At 40.6% G+C, this 17,268-nt stretch overlaps 1 protein-coding gene across 2 annotated transcripts; it reads right to left on the bottom strand.

Moving 5' to 3' along the window:
* Positions 1–148: 148 nt before the first annotated feature.
* KIF20A (kinesin family member 20A) lies at positions 149–14,955 on the bottom strand. 2 transcript variants are annotated; one of them, XM_072146285.1, is made up of 20 exons: positions 14,827–14,955; positions 9,593–9,773; positions 9,378–9,467; positions 9,170–9,289; positions 8,056–8,194; positions 7,594–7,775; positions 7,268–7,406; positions 6,940–7,140; positions 6,040–6,151; positions 5,524–5,592; positions 5,256–5,399; positions 4,811–4,976; positions 4,470–4,634; positions 4,249–4,388; positions 4,071–4,173; positions 3,209–3,425; positions 2,760–2,851; positions 1,528–1,587; positions 899–1,036; positions 149–819 (listed from the first exon to the last, which is right to left on the bottom strand). In XM_072146285.1, the coding sequence occupies exons 2-20, from the start codon at positions 9,749–9,751 to the stop codon at positions 508–510; spliced, it is 2,748 nt and encodes a 915-aa protein (XP_072002386.1). In that variant the 5' UTR covers positions 9,752–9,773; positions 14,827–14,955; the 3' UTR covers positions 149–507. The 2 variants fall into 2 exon arrangements, with proteins under 2 accessions (XP_072002386.1, XP_072002387.1); XM_072146286.1 differs by lacking the exon at positions 1,528–1,587.
* Positions 14,956–17,268: the final 2,313 nt, after the last annotated feature.

Below are 17,268 nucleotides of genomic sequence, written 5' to 3'. Positions count from 1 at the left end.
AAACTAGAATGACTGAAGTTACCGCACTCAAACTATAAACTCTGCTGGGCAAAATCTTTATGCCCTTGGAAAATAACCACTAGCCTGGTCTATTCAAGCTTCCCATTCATCCAAACACTAGGGAATATTTCAAGGAGTTACAGGAGAAATCTGTACAAAAGTCGTTTATTTGCAAGAGCTCAAACGATACATGAATATTGCACTTGTGAACCGATTCAACTTCAAAGTCGTAATAAAAGTAAAGGCCGAGACCAGTACAACTTTCCGTAAGCTGCACAACTTGTAATGTATAAAACAGAAGCATCATATAAATGACATTGAAGATAAAGATAGTACTGCGGGCAGTCATCAGCATAGAACACCATTTCTGCATAGTCTTACACACACGCATACTAGTCACTTAGCTATAGAAGGCATTGAGCCTATGAATACATTTATGTAATATACAGTTACTGCCGTAGATTAGCAGCAGACGCTCTTTTGGAGTCCAATAGCAGCAGACAAAACTCAATATTTTGTACCAAATGCAATGGATTTTAGAACAGGGGATCGGCGAGCACGCAGCACGCGGCTATAGGGGCTGTTCTCCATTAGTGCTTTTTGTCCAGGAGTCCTGGACAGGAGGTTGCGGAGGAATGGCTTCTTCTCAGTGGTTTGGTTGGGCTGTGAATTCTCATTGTTGACCATGCGTTTTAGACCAGAGGATGTGCCTTGTAGCCTTTGCACTGTGTTGTACTGCTCAGCAATGCAAATCGCCTTCTTCCTCAGGTCCATCTTCACCAGAACCATATTGTTTTGCAGTTCTGCTAGAGTCTTCTCCTATAAAATAAAAATAGATATAATTGTAAAAGCGCTGCATAAATTCTGAACAATTTTAGTAGTTGAACTATAAACCAACCTGTTTAGACAAGATGTCATCACAGCCAGCCAAGGCCTGTCTCAGCTTCTCTGCTCCAGTTGTATGGCAGCAAGCTCGATCAACCTGATGTAAGGAGGAACCAAACTTCTGAATTTCTGTGCGCAGCATTCGGATGTTCTGGTGAGGGGAAAAAAAAAAAAAAAAAAAAAAAAAGTTTAAAAAAAAAAAGACAACTTCTAAAATTGGCACTATCCCTATCCTGCTATTCCTCCACCCACAGATCTGGCCTAAGATGCTCACCAATAAAGAAAGGAAGGGAGCGGGATTCTGTGCAATTAAAGCAGGGAATACTACATCAGATTCTGGAGAGCAAGACAATTGCTTAAAAAGTCACAATCTGCCGTGCAATTTTTAGTTTTTGTAAATGATATCTCCGATTAGAGTCCCCAGTTCTCCGAAGTAGAAAATTATGGGCTTTTTGCTTATTAGATTGAGTACAATGAAAGAAATACATTGTACTATTCCACAATATAAAAAACAAGGGGCCCCATCATTACAACTAAAAAGCAAAGCAAGGACAGGAAAGGACTGCAAAGCAATAGAATCATAGTTGCTCCCCAGAACCTTATGGTGAAGAAAAAGTGAAGTCAGACAATTAAGGTGGTTACCCAAAGAGCTCTTGTGTGCTGAAAATCTGTGCACTTGTGTTGAGAGCCCAGAAAATACCGCTGGAAAAGTAAAATATAGGAGACATTTACAGATAAAATAAAAGACTTTAATCCCCACACAATGTGTAGTAGCAATGGCGCAAGGAAGTTTACATTCAACCCAAAACTGTCTAGCTCCTTGCAACCAATTACAATGAAGCTCTAATTAAAGGAAATCTAATGCCAAAATCAAGCATGATAAAGCAGGGGCACTTGCTCATAGATCCAGGTCCATCCAGGTGTAAAGTAAGCAGCTCCTAGTTAGTTCTAAAGCAAAGGCAGCAGTGTTGCAATGATAGCGTTATAGGAGGTTTCCCATTACTATCTAATACAGCTGCGGAGTACAAAAAAAAAAAAAGTGCATTCATGAGGGGGGGGTGGGGGGGGTGAGGGTCCGAGGCACTGACTCTTCCTCGGACCCCCCTGCTTGCTCCATAGCACGGCGGTGATTGCCGCGCGTCGTGCAGCAGTCACCGCCCCTAATCCCGCCGCTTCATGAATATCGTACTCCGCCGCGGTGTTAGATATCGTTATCAGAGGTGTCCGATAACGCTATCATTGTAACACTGCTGCATTTTTTTAAGCACTAGGGAGCTGCTTATGTTAGTAAGCAGCTTCTAGTGCCGACTTTCTGAGCGACTGGTCCTCTAAGTTTATGACTTTGAAACATAAAAGCTGCTTAATGATTCCTGGCTATGGGCAATAATATTTTATTTTACCAGACAGCTTTTATAATTCTGCGCAAATGCTGCCAGGAGCAGCCATACTAGCTACGCAAAGGAAAATTAACTAAGAAAAATCCATTTAGACTAGCTGAACCATTACCCTTTAGGATGAATGCACATATGCTACAAGGGTATTGGACCTTTTTTTTTTTAAATTATGTTTTTATGAATTTGAATTTAAAAATTATATTTGGTTTATAACCCCGAGCACTATAGACATAAGCCTATTTGCACAGGAACGTGCACATTATTGGGCTGTTGAATCAATGGATAGCACACAGACAAAATTAACATTCGTGGACAGGGAGCCTAAAACAGCAATTGGATAAATGTTTATACTGACCTACGAGGGTATTATTGTCCACTAATTTACAGTACTTGAGGTTTTTCATCTTTGCACAATGGATCTGCCATTGAAAAACAGCACTACCACTAGTCAAGGCAAATACACTACAAATACACACTTACCTTTTGGCCATCTAGAATCTTCCGATCTACATCAGCTGTAAAGGTTCTGGCAGATGAAGGCGGTTCCTGAATGGTCTTCAATCTTTGAATTTCTGCAGTAAATATTAATTGGATGCAATTTACTTACAACATGACTAAACTGTACATAACCTTGCAATGGGCTTTCCAGGGTCAGATGCCATGTACACAAGCAGCACAGATACACATAAATACTTGTAGTGAATTTACACCTATCCCATTCATTTATTAGGAATTTGGGGAAATACTATTTACACTATCAAAAAGTATGGATATTTAATGTACAGCATGAACAAAAAGGACCTTCTCACCAGGCCCTTCACATAGCTGGACAGCAGGGATGGCTTATGCAATAAAGTGATTTAAAGCCCAATTTCTAATATTAAGGGAACATATTAAAATATTTTGCGAAACCTGGATTCCTTCCTTACCATCATTCTTCAAACGCAATTCATCCTTCAAATCTACAATTTCTTGTTTGAGCCTGGTAAAGTCAGACGGTTCATTTGTTGCTAGACGCTTAGATCTGCGGAGAGGAAGATTATCCTTCTTGTTTATAGTGGTGTCTAATGAAATTGAAGAAGTAGTAGTATTTTCAGTTGCTTCCTGCAGAGCATCTTCCAGTTCTTTAATTTGCTGATCTCGTTCCTAGATTGTGCAAAAGATTAAAAAATAAATATACATTTTGTTGTTCCATCAAGTTTCTATTCAGAGTTCCTTTACCATTATTCCAAAAAAAGGATACAAAAAATAAACCCCACAACTCAAAGCAAGTTCACAACCCCCACAATTATTATGAGAGCCAAGGATGACACAGCTGAAGTATGGAGAGCATAGACGTTCAGCAGGAGTAAGAATGAGCCTTAAGGGTGGTATGAAGAGAGACGCAGTGGTTCCAAGCTGTTGATAAAATGATCATACTGCTGGTAGACTCCTTTAAATGCCTGGGAGCAATGCTCAAGTTATCAACACTTGACACTATCAAAGTATTTTCATTTCATATATACCGGAAAACACCTGCATAGTGATAATAGTACAAGTAATATAGGGCACATCGGCAAAATATGAATAGAAGACACACATTGGGACCAAACAAAAGGAAAGGAAAAGGGGAAAAAGGGTTTGATTTTGTACAAAACCAGTAGAATTACATTACATACATCATACTAAGGCTATATGTTTTAGTTATAATGCCTAAAGATTAAAAAAAAAAAACAACTAAAAACAACACAACAAAAACACAAAGCAAATTTGAATTGTTGCAACCAAACTTATTTGGTGTGATAAACCAACCTCCAGCTCCCGCTTGTAATAGTTTGTGAGGGATTCCTTGAGGTTTTCTAGCCTTCCCTCATACATCTCTTCTAGTAATTCACGCTCGTCCTCCATTGTCTCACTGCAGAAGAATTAAGAGAAATTACCACTGGATGTCAACAAGACACATTCTTAAAAACATAGGAGATAGATTTACCTGAACTGTGTCTTTTGTTGCTGCATGATTTCCATCATTTCACTGCACACTTCCTTCCTGATTGTTGCCTCCATGTCAAGATTTTCTTGGCTTTTTTTAATCAGAAGTTGTTTCAGATTTTCAATCACCTGCAGCAGTTCCTGAAATAAACAAAAGTGTCAAGTGTACATCCTATACAGAGCTGAAAAGTTTATCAGAGGATTCAAATAGAGAACACCAACTTCTTTGTTAAATGTCATAATATCGGCTTCATTGCTGCCTTCCTCATCAGACTCCTCTTCCGCATCTTCATCATCTGTATAACTGCGATTTGCCAGGATGCTGCTCTCCTTGATTAGTGACTGAATAGTTCGCAGATTCAGTTTCACTGCTGGTGCTTGAACCAGCTGTAAATGGAAATACAGGAAATAAATCATATGATGGCGAAAAAAAAAAAAAAAAAAAAAAAAAATCCTAAATTTATTAGGGGTGGGATCAGAAAATTATCTTTTATATGTAATTTTTATGCTTGAGAAATTATAGTTTTATATTTCCAAGGTACATTGCCTTAGAATTTTCCTACCTGGCTTGCTATGGCCGAGAACTTCATGGCATGTATGGTCTCATCGTAGGTTGAAGCACATTGATTTATATTCACAATCATGCATGATTTTCCCCTCCCAGTGAAGAATGCTTGAAAGACTCGGGTTAATTTGCTGTCCCGAAATGGAACAACATTCTGCCTCAACCTAGGGAAAGAGATCCGCATTATGAGAAGCTCTGCTTTTACTAGGAGTTTTTTTTTTTAATTTTACAACAATAAACTGTAACAAACATAACATGTAGATGAGAAATATTACAGTATGATAAAGTGTGCAGTCAGCACTGTACAACATTATGCTTGTTACAAAACTGTGAATAAGATTGAGGGTTTGTTTTTTTTCAATGTGTTTTTTGAAATGCAGTTTGAAGTACACATCAAAATCCACAAGGTACAGATTCAACCTAATACACAAAACTCAGCTCACTTATTCTGCTGATTCTGTCTCAGTATGGCGATGCAGCGTCCCAAAGTATGAAGAGATGTATTAATATTTGTTGCTTCCTTCAGACGATCTCCACTTCTCTGATCTTTGCATCGTTCAGATCCAGCCAAATCACAGAAAGACAGTCTTTTGGAGTAAAATAAAGAAAAAGGAAATTAAAAAAAAAAAAATACATAAACACAATCTATTCTAACAAAAACACTGGAATTGCATAAAATGTGAATAATCAAATTAAAATCATTGTACTTACTCACTAATCTTTGGTGTAAAATCATGGCTGCCCTGCAAGTGCAGAATACGAATGGAGAAGATACTATGACTGCAAAGGGAAACCACAAAATTAAGATATGACTGTAGAACTGTAAATTTTCCTGCTTACACATAATGTAAACACTACCCAAGACATGTGTTACAGAATGCCCAGAGATTTGATCTATGGCAGGAACCAGACAAAAGGGATGGTATCAAGTCCCAACATGGGGGGCCCCCAGTTGTAATCTTTGCAAGGTATAGTTGATATGCTGATGATTGCCGTACTGGGCAATCTCTGTCAGCTCCGTTGAGATGAGTGGGGCATGGCGCGCATGCACAACTGGCTGCGACAAGGTACATTGGACCCCCTTGGGGTCCCATCACCATCTTGTGGATAGAGCCCAACTTGCTTCGTGGGACAACCCCTTTAAGGTTAGCTGCTGGCGATTCTTCAAAATTGCAACCCACCCCCATGTCCTTCAAAGTAGATAAAAAACAGAACATTAAGTCGCACCTTCTGCTGGAATTTTGGTTCAAATGGGTGCTTGCAAAGCTTTGATTTTTCCTTCCAACCCTCAGCAGTTTCCATGCTTCATCAGCACTCTGAACATTAATCCAGTTTAGATCTGTTGCAGGAAATATTTATTAAACACAAATCATCAGAACAGCTATTTCTATCATGATAAGGCTACATTCACATCATTTTGCCTAATACATTGGGAGGATTAGCAGCATATTCGTACAGAGGCCAGCAGGGTATTTCACAGTATGCTCATAAAGTGGGATATGGCTTCCAGTTCAGCATCTTTCCCCTGAAAGTGCAAGGAGTAGTGATCATCGGCAGCCAACATCAGAGGTCAGGGACGGATGCCATGCAGTTACTCCTTTCTCCAAAGCCTCTAATGCCCTCAGCTGAGCGTATACTGCTCCCTCCAGCAGGATGATAGAGAAAATTGCTGTGTTTTTTTCATCAAGTATTTCGCGCTGGATGAGACGTCAGTTGAAGAGACAAACCGAAACAGATGCCCCCCTTCTGCCACTATAAATCTATGGACACGTTCAGTATAAATGCTGGGAGTTTTCCTGGTGTAGAAGCTCTAAATTGGTGTGTGAGTCATTACTACCCTGGTCCCCCCCAAAGGAAACAGACTGCAGCAGGAGATGTCCACTGTTCTGTGTGCACTAACCCATAACAAATAGCCTGCCTTTTCAAGCCATCTGACCACTGAATATAGAAGAAATCAGGTGGAAATGCACTCCCATGATCTCTGCAATATTTCTCAAAGACAGTTTCTTAGAAGTTTTGCATGTGCCAGAAACAATGCTGGCACGTTTCCAAAACCCATTCATTTCTGAGATAAAAGGATTTTGCAAAAAACATGAGCCAAAATACATTTTAACCAAGCCTTTTTACCTTTAACATAGGGATTTCCATTCCGGTCCTCACACAGCCTGAGTGTGTTCCGTTTGCGATTTGGCCCAGAAGGAAGTGGTTCCAATAGATCATATACAAATTCATTATAGATTTCAAAGAATGACACCCAAATGGAGATCTGCACATCATCAGGGCCATGGATTGAAACAGTCTCTTGAGGTCCCCAATGTGATGTGGTATCTATTAGGCAGATTTAAAAAAAAAAAAATCCATTAAAAACTTTATTTTCCTCCTCTCCTCCAATTGTTCCCTTTAAAATCAATTATTATCTAGAATAGAAAGTGTGTGGTTTGATAAATACTGGTACCTTCAAGTTGAATACTGCTTTGGTTATCATGGCTAGTGGATGAAAGCCCGCCAATTCCACTGTCAAAGCTCATGCTAGTGCCTGCACGCAACTGAGATTCATTCCCACCACTTCTTTTTAAAGGTGTGAAAAGATGTTCCTGCAAATACAAAAACAGACGCTTTTTTAAAGTGGTGCTTGTGCTGGAGTCCTGTATCTTCCCCCACCTGTATACTAAACATATTTATTTTTAACATTTTTCATCAGAGGACAGTCTGCACTGTAGAAAGTTCGCCATGTTTAAATATAATAAAAAATTCCTTGGTTTGTATTTAACGTGCACTAACCTCACGCAAATTGGAGAGAACAGAGATTTTCTTCATTTCCTCTTGACGCACTTGTTTGCTGTCCAGCCAGATTACTTCATTGGAGAGAGGTTTCAGGTCTGAACTTTTGTATAGACGGTCATGAACACTGTTGAAGATGAGGGATATGGATCGAGGAAGAATACCACCATTCTTACTAGTCCCTGAGGAATAGATAATGATAATATCATGAAACAGTATTTGAGCAAGCACATATCACAATTGTCCATTTCCATTATAGAAGCAACACGTTAAAGCGAAATACTGGATGAATACCTTACATTATGTTTCAGTAATTTACAATGAAAAACATAATGTAGCAAATAGCTTTGTTTCAGTACTTTTTCCTCTAATGAGTAAGAGATTGATATACATCAATACATCCATATACATATGTATCTATCTATATATATCTTGCTCACATAAAATTTCCATAAACCTTACCTTGTATAGTGTATGTTTTGCCAGAGTTGGTCACTCCATATGTATACACAAGCCAGTTTTGCCCATTTAGGGCATCTTTTACCACGTGCCTCATAGTTCCGTCGAAAAACTGCTTTTGGTCAACATCTGGTCCAAAAATCTAACAAAAAAAAAAAATAAAATAAATAAAAACAGGGACATTCTGCAAACATCAACACAGACATGCTGTAAGTTTAGATGCTGCGTTTGATTAGTAAACTCCTTTTTACCAATTGTGGATGTGTTTAGACCTTATTGCTTACGATCAGGAGCAAGAAACATGTGTTCTGCCTGTAAACAATGCAAAACACAATGTGCTCGTTCCCAGATATTTAAAGACAAGATGCTTAAATATACCCAGGATAACAAAATAACACAAGCTCTTATTCACAGTTACTAACAAAAATACAGCATTTCACAGAAATAATTCCAACCTGTCTAGCAGCCCTGGTATACACAATTTCAGCTGTCCCAGGATCAGACAGTAAAAGTTTTTTTTTCCTGTAAGGCAGGTCAGCTTCTCCTGTCTGCTCAATGCAGTGTGATCTCAGCCCCTCCCCCTCCATTAAAAGATGACCATACACAGACTCCTACTGTCAGCAAGAAGCAGTGCACTGACTCTAGTATCTACACATTAGATAAGGTCTTTATAGCAGGGCTGACTATGTGGGTTATAGCTGATTTAGCAGAGTGTCATTGTGGGTTATATCTATTTCATGGATCTCGTCAGCTCATCTCCCTTTTTCTCCGTGTCAGATACTAGTAGAATGTTCAGAAGATAAAATGAAGGTTCAGATAAACCTGGAACCATATAATCTAACCACCTTGTCAGCATAGAGGTATCCTAATGTGCCTTCTTAGGGAGTCCCCATCCACACTCTGGATTCTTACACTGACCGTCACTGAGCTAAAACATCAATAAAACTGAGAAAAACTGTAAAGTAAAGGGTTAAAATTATCTTTATTGTGTAAACATCACTAGGGGGTTATAATTTGAGAACTTTCCTTCATGGGCCAACCCCTTCAATACATCTGCTACTGGGAAAATCACCTTCCCACTGCACTTGAATTACATTTCAAACACATGCCTTCTTACCCGAGAGAATGTAAATTTGTGAACGCTCTGTCCCTGTCCACGTTCAGTGTTCTTCATTGCAAGAGAGTCCTTAGGAGCTCGCAAGACCAAGGTTTCCTGATCCTCCACCACAACACAACCCTGGGGGATTTTTTTTAATACAGTTAAAGCTGCACACCACTACCAGGATTTGGAAAGTAAATTGCAAAAATGTGTTCCTTTGCCTTACCTGGTCTTCATTTTTCTCCAGTTCACTATCCACAAATGGTCTTATCCTGACATAGACCATAACTTTATCATTGCCTTCATTGGCAGATACCTGAAAGTAGGGCAGAGCCATTATGATAATCAGAGCCAACAGCAAGATTACAGGATAAATAAGATTACAGGATAATTAAGCATAAATGGGGTTTAAGAGATGTGAAACACAGCTCTTGGTCTTACCACAGAAGCGTGTCCTAGTCCAGGGGAGATGCAGGAAAAGTCACTAAGAAGATCTTTGCGGATTCCGGCCGCACAATCAGCGGCTGTAGATTCAAAGATCGGAGAATCCTCATCATCAGAGAGAACTCCAAGGCCAGGAGAAATTACATTGCTTGTCATGTTGGGGGTGGTTGTGTCCCTTCTTAAAAATAAAAAAAAAATTTATATAAATATAAGAAGTAGTCATGTTAGTAGCCAGAGAATGATAGAAAGAAGAACATGTCACCAGATATAAAACTTAAGATAAGAAAACTTAGCTGACCAGTTACAACATGCAAAATGTTGGATGACAAAATTTCTGCCATTTTGATTGTTTTATCAACTCAGTAACCAGGTAGATTCTTGCATCTAGCCAGCGCTAATCTCTGTTGGTATACAGAGGCTTATTGGTGATGTTGCATCCACAGTGTGCATTTGCTGCAGTCTGCATTAGGGTGTAGCAGGTCGCCTGATGATCAAACTTCTATACAAGAGGTTGGCGGTGACTAGAGCTGCTGCACTGATGTGGAGTGGAGGATGGAGCTAAGCTCCGGTTGTTTTCCTTTGTTACAGCAGCCTCTACCAGTAATAAAATAAATAATGAATCACAGACATTATTGTATTTCAGTTTTATTCACTTTCTAAAAGGCAGATCTTTTTGAATTGAATAATAATCATATGACGGCTTATGTGACATACCTTCCATTCACTAGATATGGAAGTGTAATTGAGCTTTGCTTTCTAAGTTAATATCAAACTGCAGCAATAATTTCAACCGATTATTTTTAGCTCCTTATTTTTCCTGGGGGTCCTAGAGGTTAGACTCCTAGCGATATCTAACTTAACCCTCTACTGTGAAAAAGGGTCACTTTAGTTTGGGGCAACCCCTATAAATCTCATCCCATACACTTCTGTACATCACAGAGGGCTACTGTGGTCTATCATCACTACAATATTGCCCTATGCTCTGTCATTTGTGATTCCATATAGACTATACAAAATAGAGACTGATGTCTTCTTTTACTTTTTCTTCCTTTAGGCAAACCAGCTTCTAACACTGCAGGGCTGTCATGTCTGAACAGCTCTCTTGGCGTCACTCCTTTATATCCATACCAAACATGTTAGTCAAGATTTTAAAATAAGCAACGCTTACATAATGGAAAGTGGGGGGGGGGGGGACTATGCATCAGCCCAACACCACAACGGCTGAGAACACAAATGCTAGACTAGGTCAGCAATAGAAGTGGAAACTTTAGGCTGGATTTGTTTATATTTCACCAGCTTTAGAGGTTTGATTTAGCCAGCTACAGGAACCAGCGACTGTTCTGTAGCCAATATAGAAACTCTAATAACCCCATCCAGAATTAACCATTTCCTTAACAGAGCTCTTTTGTATTGTTAAAGGGAACCCGTCATCAGAAACCCTTTTTCTGGCTCCCCCATAGGGAAATTTCCAGAAAAAAAAAAATTAAATGGGTTATCCGGGTTTAAAAATTTTTTTATGGCCGGGCTGGGGAGGGATAGTTAAACATAATAAACATGGACTTACCTCCTCCGGCGCCGCCGATGTCCTGCGCCGCGGTCACTTCGATCCGTGCCCCTGTAAACAAACAGGGGCACGGAAGCCGTGCACAGGGAGCTTCCGGTCCGCGTTGTGGACGGCTCCTCCCATCCGTCCCTATCTCTCAGCGTTGTAAGCGCTGGGAGATGGTGCGCATGGGAGCTTCCGGCCGGCCGGAAGCTCCCTGTGCGCCTTTGTACTGAAACCGGCGCACGGAGAAGACCGGCCGCGGCGCGGGACATCGGCAGCACCGGAGGAGGTAAATACATGTTTATTATGTTTAAATAGCCCTCCCCAGCCCGGCCATAAAAAAAATTTTAAACCCAGATAACCCCTTTAATACGTTAGATCAGTTTTGCTAGAAAACCTCTTTGGCAACGTCTACACTTTTCCCTATGGGGACATGGGGGAGCCAGAAAAAGGGCTCCTGATAAAAGGTTACCTTTATGGACAGATCATACATACAACACCCAGGGGGTGACTCACACCATTGCTGCAGCAGGTGTGAGTCTGCGGTTGGGATGGCACTGCCAAAGAGGCGATTATATGCTCTTTATTATTTTTAAACTTCCCAGTCATATATTGGATGTCTTGATTTAAAGGGGTTTGCTCAGAGTACTAAAATATATATCAGAAGGGATATATATCAGAAGGGTAAAACAACAAAAACCTTTTCTGGCGCTTCCAGTGTACCGTACCGCCGTCCATTGGTGCTATGCCCCTGTTTGTTTACAGAGGCAGGCACACTTGGCTCGGACAAGTGGATAGGCGGAAGTTGTCGGAGCCTCTAAACAAACAGGGGCACAGCACTGCCAGAGAAGGCAAGTATAAGTTTATTATTTTTTTTGTATAGCCTTTTCCAATCACCCTCCCCCATATATTTTTTAACATACTGGGACAACCTCTTTAAGTTAAGGTCAATGTAAAAGGTGCTCTTACTTTGAAAAGTAGAGAGACGTGACACACAACTAGAATGACCACCTTGAATGGCGACAAACTGAAGTCATAGACAACAACATTGATATTGCACCAGTATTTTACAACCAGAGGTGAACCCCTCTGGTGGCAACTTGTCCAGTGCATCATGCACACAAATTCAGTCTGGAAATTAGTGCTTGCCATTTATTTCAACATGTATATCTATGGGCTCATTCACGCGGCTGTAGTTTCCATGCATCCGGGTGTGACGCAATTGAGCGACAAGCTTGTCCTTTGTCGTCACACCTCACAGGTTGTTTGCTGCCTATGAGATACACATCTTCACGAGGTCTAACTTTTACTAAACAATAGCATCAACTAATCGATATGGACCTCCGGTTACCACAAAACCCAAGCCTGGTAGTGTCCCATGTAAAATGAGTAGTTGTTCATTTTTGTTATAGTAAATGGAGGGGTGGACATACACTGCACCAGCCATTCCTAGTCCTGTCCTCGTGATCATAGTGGATCATAGCTGTCAGACACCGTATACTTAGTGAGAAAATTTGCCCCTACACAGCTCATTCTCCATATCTATGCCAGTATATCCCTGGTGAAAGTCCTCCTTATCAGTAAACCTTTCAGGTCATAGAGATGTCATTCAACAAACACCTATATGTATTGTACAATTTAGTTTAAATATTTACTTCTACCAAATGAGAGAAGGAAGTTTAAAGGGAACCCGTCATCAGAAATTGGCCTAATAAACCAATACTATTATTGTTGTCAAGCAGCTTAACACCTTCCAGATCATGGCTCAGCGGGGTCCAACGTACAGAAAATCAACTTGGAAGAGAGTAGTAAACTGGTATTAAGTCAAGGAGGCGGAGAGTTAAAGGGGTTGTCCGAGTTTTGAAAAAAAAAAAAAAAATATGTGGCCGGGAGCGGGCTGCCTAAAACAATAAAGCTGTACTTACCTTCCGGTGCCCTCCCGTATCCAGCGACAGCACCACTGGATACCGGAGGGCACCAGAAGGTAAGTACAGCTTTATTATTTTAGGCAGCCTGCTGCCGGCCACTAAAATATAATATATATATATATATATATATATATATATATATATATATATATATATATATATATATATATACACAACCCCTTTAAACATTGTAGTTAAGCTCTCCCCACATCCTCCCAAGTGATTGATATCATGCACCGGACTTCAGGAGATCTGTCTAGTGATGTTTCTGGATGCAGGACTATCAATTATAATGAACCCCTTCACTATATTCTAGGCAAGGAGAGCTTGACTTCAGTGCTAAAATATCCACCTCCTTGACTATACAGGCAGTCCCCGGGTTACATACAAGATAGGGTCTGTAGGTTTGTTCTTAAGTTGAATTTGTATGCAAGTCGGAACTGTATATTTTATTATTGTAATCCCAGCCAGAACTTTTTTGGTCTCTGTGACAATTGGATTTTAAAAATGTTGGGTTGTCATAAGAACCATGATTAATAATAAAGGTTCATTACAGACACATTTGATAACTGTTACAGCTGATCATTGTAGCCTAAGACTAAAGTACAATAAATTACCAATATCCAGAGGTCCGTTTGTAACTTGGGGTCGTATGTAAGTCGAGTGTTCTTAAGTAGGGGACCGCCTGTATACAAGTAATTTAATCTCACTTCAAAGATGATTTTCTGAATGATGTGTTTAGCTGCATGACAACAAACTAGTAGTGGTTTATTAGGTCAATATCTGCTGACAGGTTCCCTTTAAAGGAAACCTACCACTTCTGAAGGTAGGTATGAGATACAAACACCGGGCACCAGCTCAGGGTGAGCTGGTGCCGGTGCTTAGTCTCGTTAGTGTTAAAACCGCGGTATCGCGGTTTTAACACTTTTGAAACTTTCTAGCAGAAACTGCTTCGGCGCTTCGTGCACACGATCGTGCGCGCGCCTACATTGGAAACGCCGCAGGCGTTGCGCGCGCACGGTCGCGCGCAGCGCCGAAGCAGTTTCTGCTAGAAAGTTTCAAAAGTGTTAAAACCGCGATACCGCGGTTTTAACACTAACGAGACTAAGCACCGGCACCAGCTCACCCTGAGCTGGTGCCCGGTGTTTGTATCTCATACCTACCTTCAGAAGTGGTAGGTTTCCTTTAAGAGAAGTGAACAGTGGCTTTTGATACAGAATCTGACGGACAATTCCATAATGGCAGGAACACATGTGACTTCTATGAATGCAATTCAAACGCTACATGTGAATGCAGCCCAAATCCGATCCAGGTGCCTCTGGACTATAGATTGAGAAATTGTGCGCAAATAAAATTATATTATACAAAACATTTGTGGCAATGCATAACGTTTGTACATCCCCTCAGCAAAAAGTCAGATGACCCTATTGTGTTTGATGGGTTATGGGTCAGAGTTTACATCTCTATCACATAATAGAAAACAGAATAAGTACAACGCAATCTACAACCAAGGTTCAGGACGGTTCTTGTAATGCAATGTGAACAGAGGCGAATTACTACATATACATGAAGCTGCATGGTCACAGACCTCTGTCTGCAGCAGGGTAAGCGCGTTATACAGTCATGTAAAGGCGGAAGACTATGGAAGACATGAGAAGGAGCTTTCTGTGTAGCTATGAAGCACCGAGTGCTCCCCCGTCCCTCATGACACGAATGTAATGGCCACGTGCACTCCCGCCCCCGGTGGCCGCACTTACCTGCCGGTAAGAGGATCAGCCTGCTGCTACCTTTACGCTCGTGACGGACCGACTGTTACTATGCTGTACTTTCAAATCAGGCGCTGCGGCTTCTGACCACTCACAATGAACTACATGCGGGTCAGCCAATCACAGAGCGGGAAATTCTAAATTGGCCAATCAGAAGAGGATCTAGAGCTGCTAATCCTGCCCTCCTGGGAGTGTACGTACTGACACAACTTTATTGTCATCACGCCACATACACTGGTCTGCTGTAGTCACTATATATTACAGAGCCTCAAGCACAGGGCTGTACAGACATAAAACAGCGCCAATCTGATTTGGGACCCTAAACCATCCAAGTTCGGGAACAACCCCTTTAAAATATCAGTGGCTGTTATAAAAAAAAAGACAAACAAACATAAAGTGCGGTCACAGGTACCACTAGCGTTGTGTTAGAAACGCAGTTCCAGTGTATATACACATCACATATGTGTTTCTAAGAAAACGCAAGTCTACGCTAGTGCTGCGTTTGTAAATGCAGCACTAGAAGTATATGTGACCGCAGGGTCGGACTGGGGTGCCTGGGGCCCACCAGAGAAATTGATTCTGGGGGCCCACCATACCGCTACCTAGAAATATTCCAGAGTTCACAGCATTGTGCTTAGCACTAACTTAGCAAAAAGAATAACTAACTATAACCCTTCACCTTCTCCGAATGTTCTCTGCAGCATATAAGAACTAGGCACTGACATTATAGAAATAGTCTATATTGTTAGTCAGTAATTACAGTAATTACAATCAGACTCAGAGTGGGATTCAGTACCTCACACGTCACACGTCTTCTCCTATTGGTACTGAATTGCAGGACGACTTCTCACTGGAGAATTTTCCACCAGATATCTTCATCTCTGCGTGGCACATCTCCACACTGTGCAACTAAAAATATCACAGTCACTACAGCACAATGTCACGTGGATAACAATGTCCCACTCGCAACTGACCACACTGTGCCCACCACAAATATCAAATGTACCCCATAACAAAAACCATGCTGTGCCCTCAGTACTATTCAGTATAAATGGGCACAGTATAGTACTACTACTCCTTTCCTGTATATATATGGGCACAGCACAGTACTACTACTCCTATCCTGTATATATATATATATATATATATATATATATATATATATATATATATATGGGCACAGAACAGTACTACTACTGCTTTCCTGTATATATGTGGGCACAGCACAGTACTACTACTCCTATCCTGTATATATATATGGGCACAGCACAGAACTACTACTCCTATCCTGTATAAATAGGCACACCACAGTACTACTACTCCTATTCTGTATATATGGACACAGCAAAGCACCGCAAAACTACTCCTATCCTGTATATATGGGCAAAGTACTACTACTCCTATCCTGTATATATGGGCAGAGTACTACTACTCCTTTTCTGTATATATATTTACACAGCACAGTACTACTACTCCTATCCTGTATATATGGGGACAGCACAGTACTACTACTCCTATCCTGTATATATGGGCACAGCACAGTACTACTACTCCTCTCCTGTATTTATGGACACAGCACTGTACTACTTCTATCCTGTATATATGGACATAGCACAGTACTACTACACCTATCCTGTATATATAGGCACAGAACAGTACTACTATTCCTATCCTGTATATATGGACATAGAACTGTACTACTACTCCTTTACTGTATATATGGGCACAGCACAGTACTACTACTCCTATCCTGTATATATGGGCACAGCACAGTACTACTACACCTATCCTGTATATATGAGCACAGCACAGTACTACTACTCCTATTCTGTATATATGGGCACAGCACAGCAATACTACTCCTATCCTGTATATATGGACACAACACAGTACTACTACTCCTATCCTGTATATATGTACACAGCACAGTACTACTACTCCTATCCTGTATATATGAACACAGTACAGTACTACTACTCCTATCCTGTATATATGGGCACAGCACAGTACTACTACTCCTATCCTGTATATATGGACATAGAACTGTACTACTACTCCTGTACTGTATATATGGGCACAGCACAGTACTACTACTCCTATCCTGTATATATGAACACAGTACAGTACTACTACTCCTATCCTGTATATATGGGCACAGCACAGTACTACTACTCCTGTACTGTATATATGGACACAGCACAGTACTACTACTCCTATCCTGTATATATGGACATAGAACTGTACTACTACTCCTGTACTGTATATATGGGCACAGCACAGTACTACTACTCCTATCCTGTATATATGGAGACAGCAGAGTACTAGTACTCCTATCCTGTATATATGAGCACAGCGCAGTACTACTACTCATATCCTGTATATATGGGCACAGCACAGTACTACTACTCCTATCCTGTATATATGAGCAAAGCA

Source organism: Engystomops pustulosus, chromosome 4 (assembly GCF_040894005.1).
Source record: "Engystomops pustulosus chromosome 4, aEngPut4.maternal, whole genome shotgun sequence".
In the NCBI taxonomy this organism is placed as follows: domain Eukaryota; kingdom Metazoa; phylum Chordata; class Amphibia; order Anura; family Leptodactylidae; genus Engystomops; species Engystomops pustulosus.
Note: the sequence above shows the minus strand (reverse complement) of the source record. Positions and strands in the feature narration are given on the sequence as shown.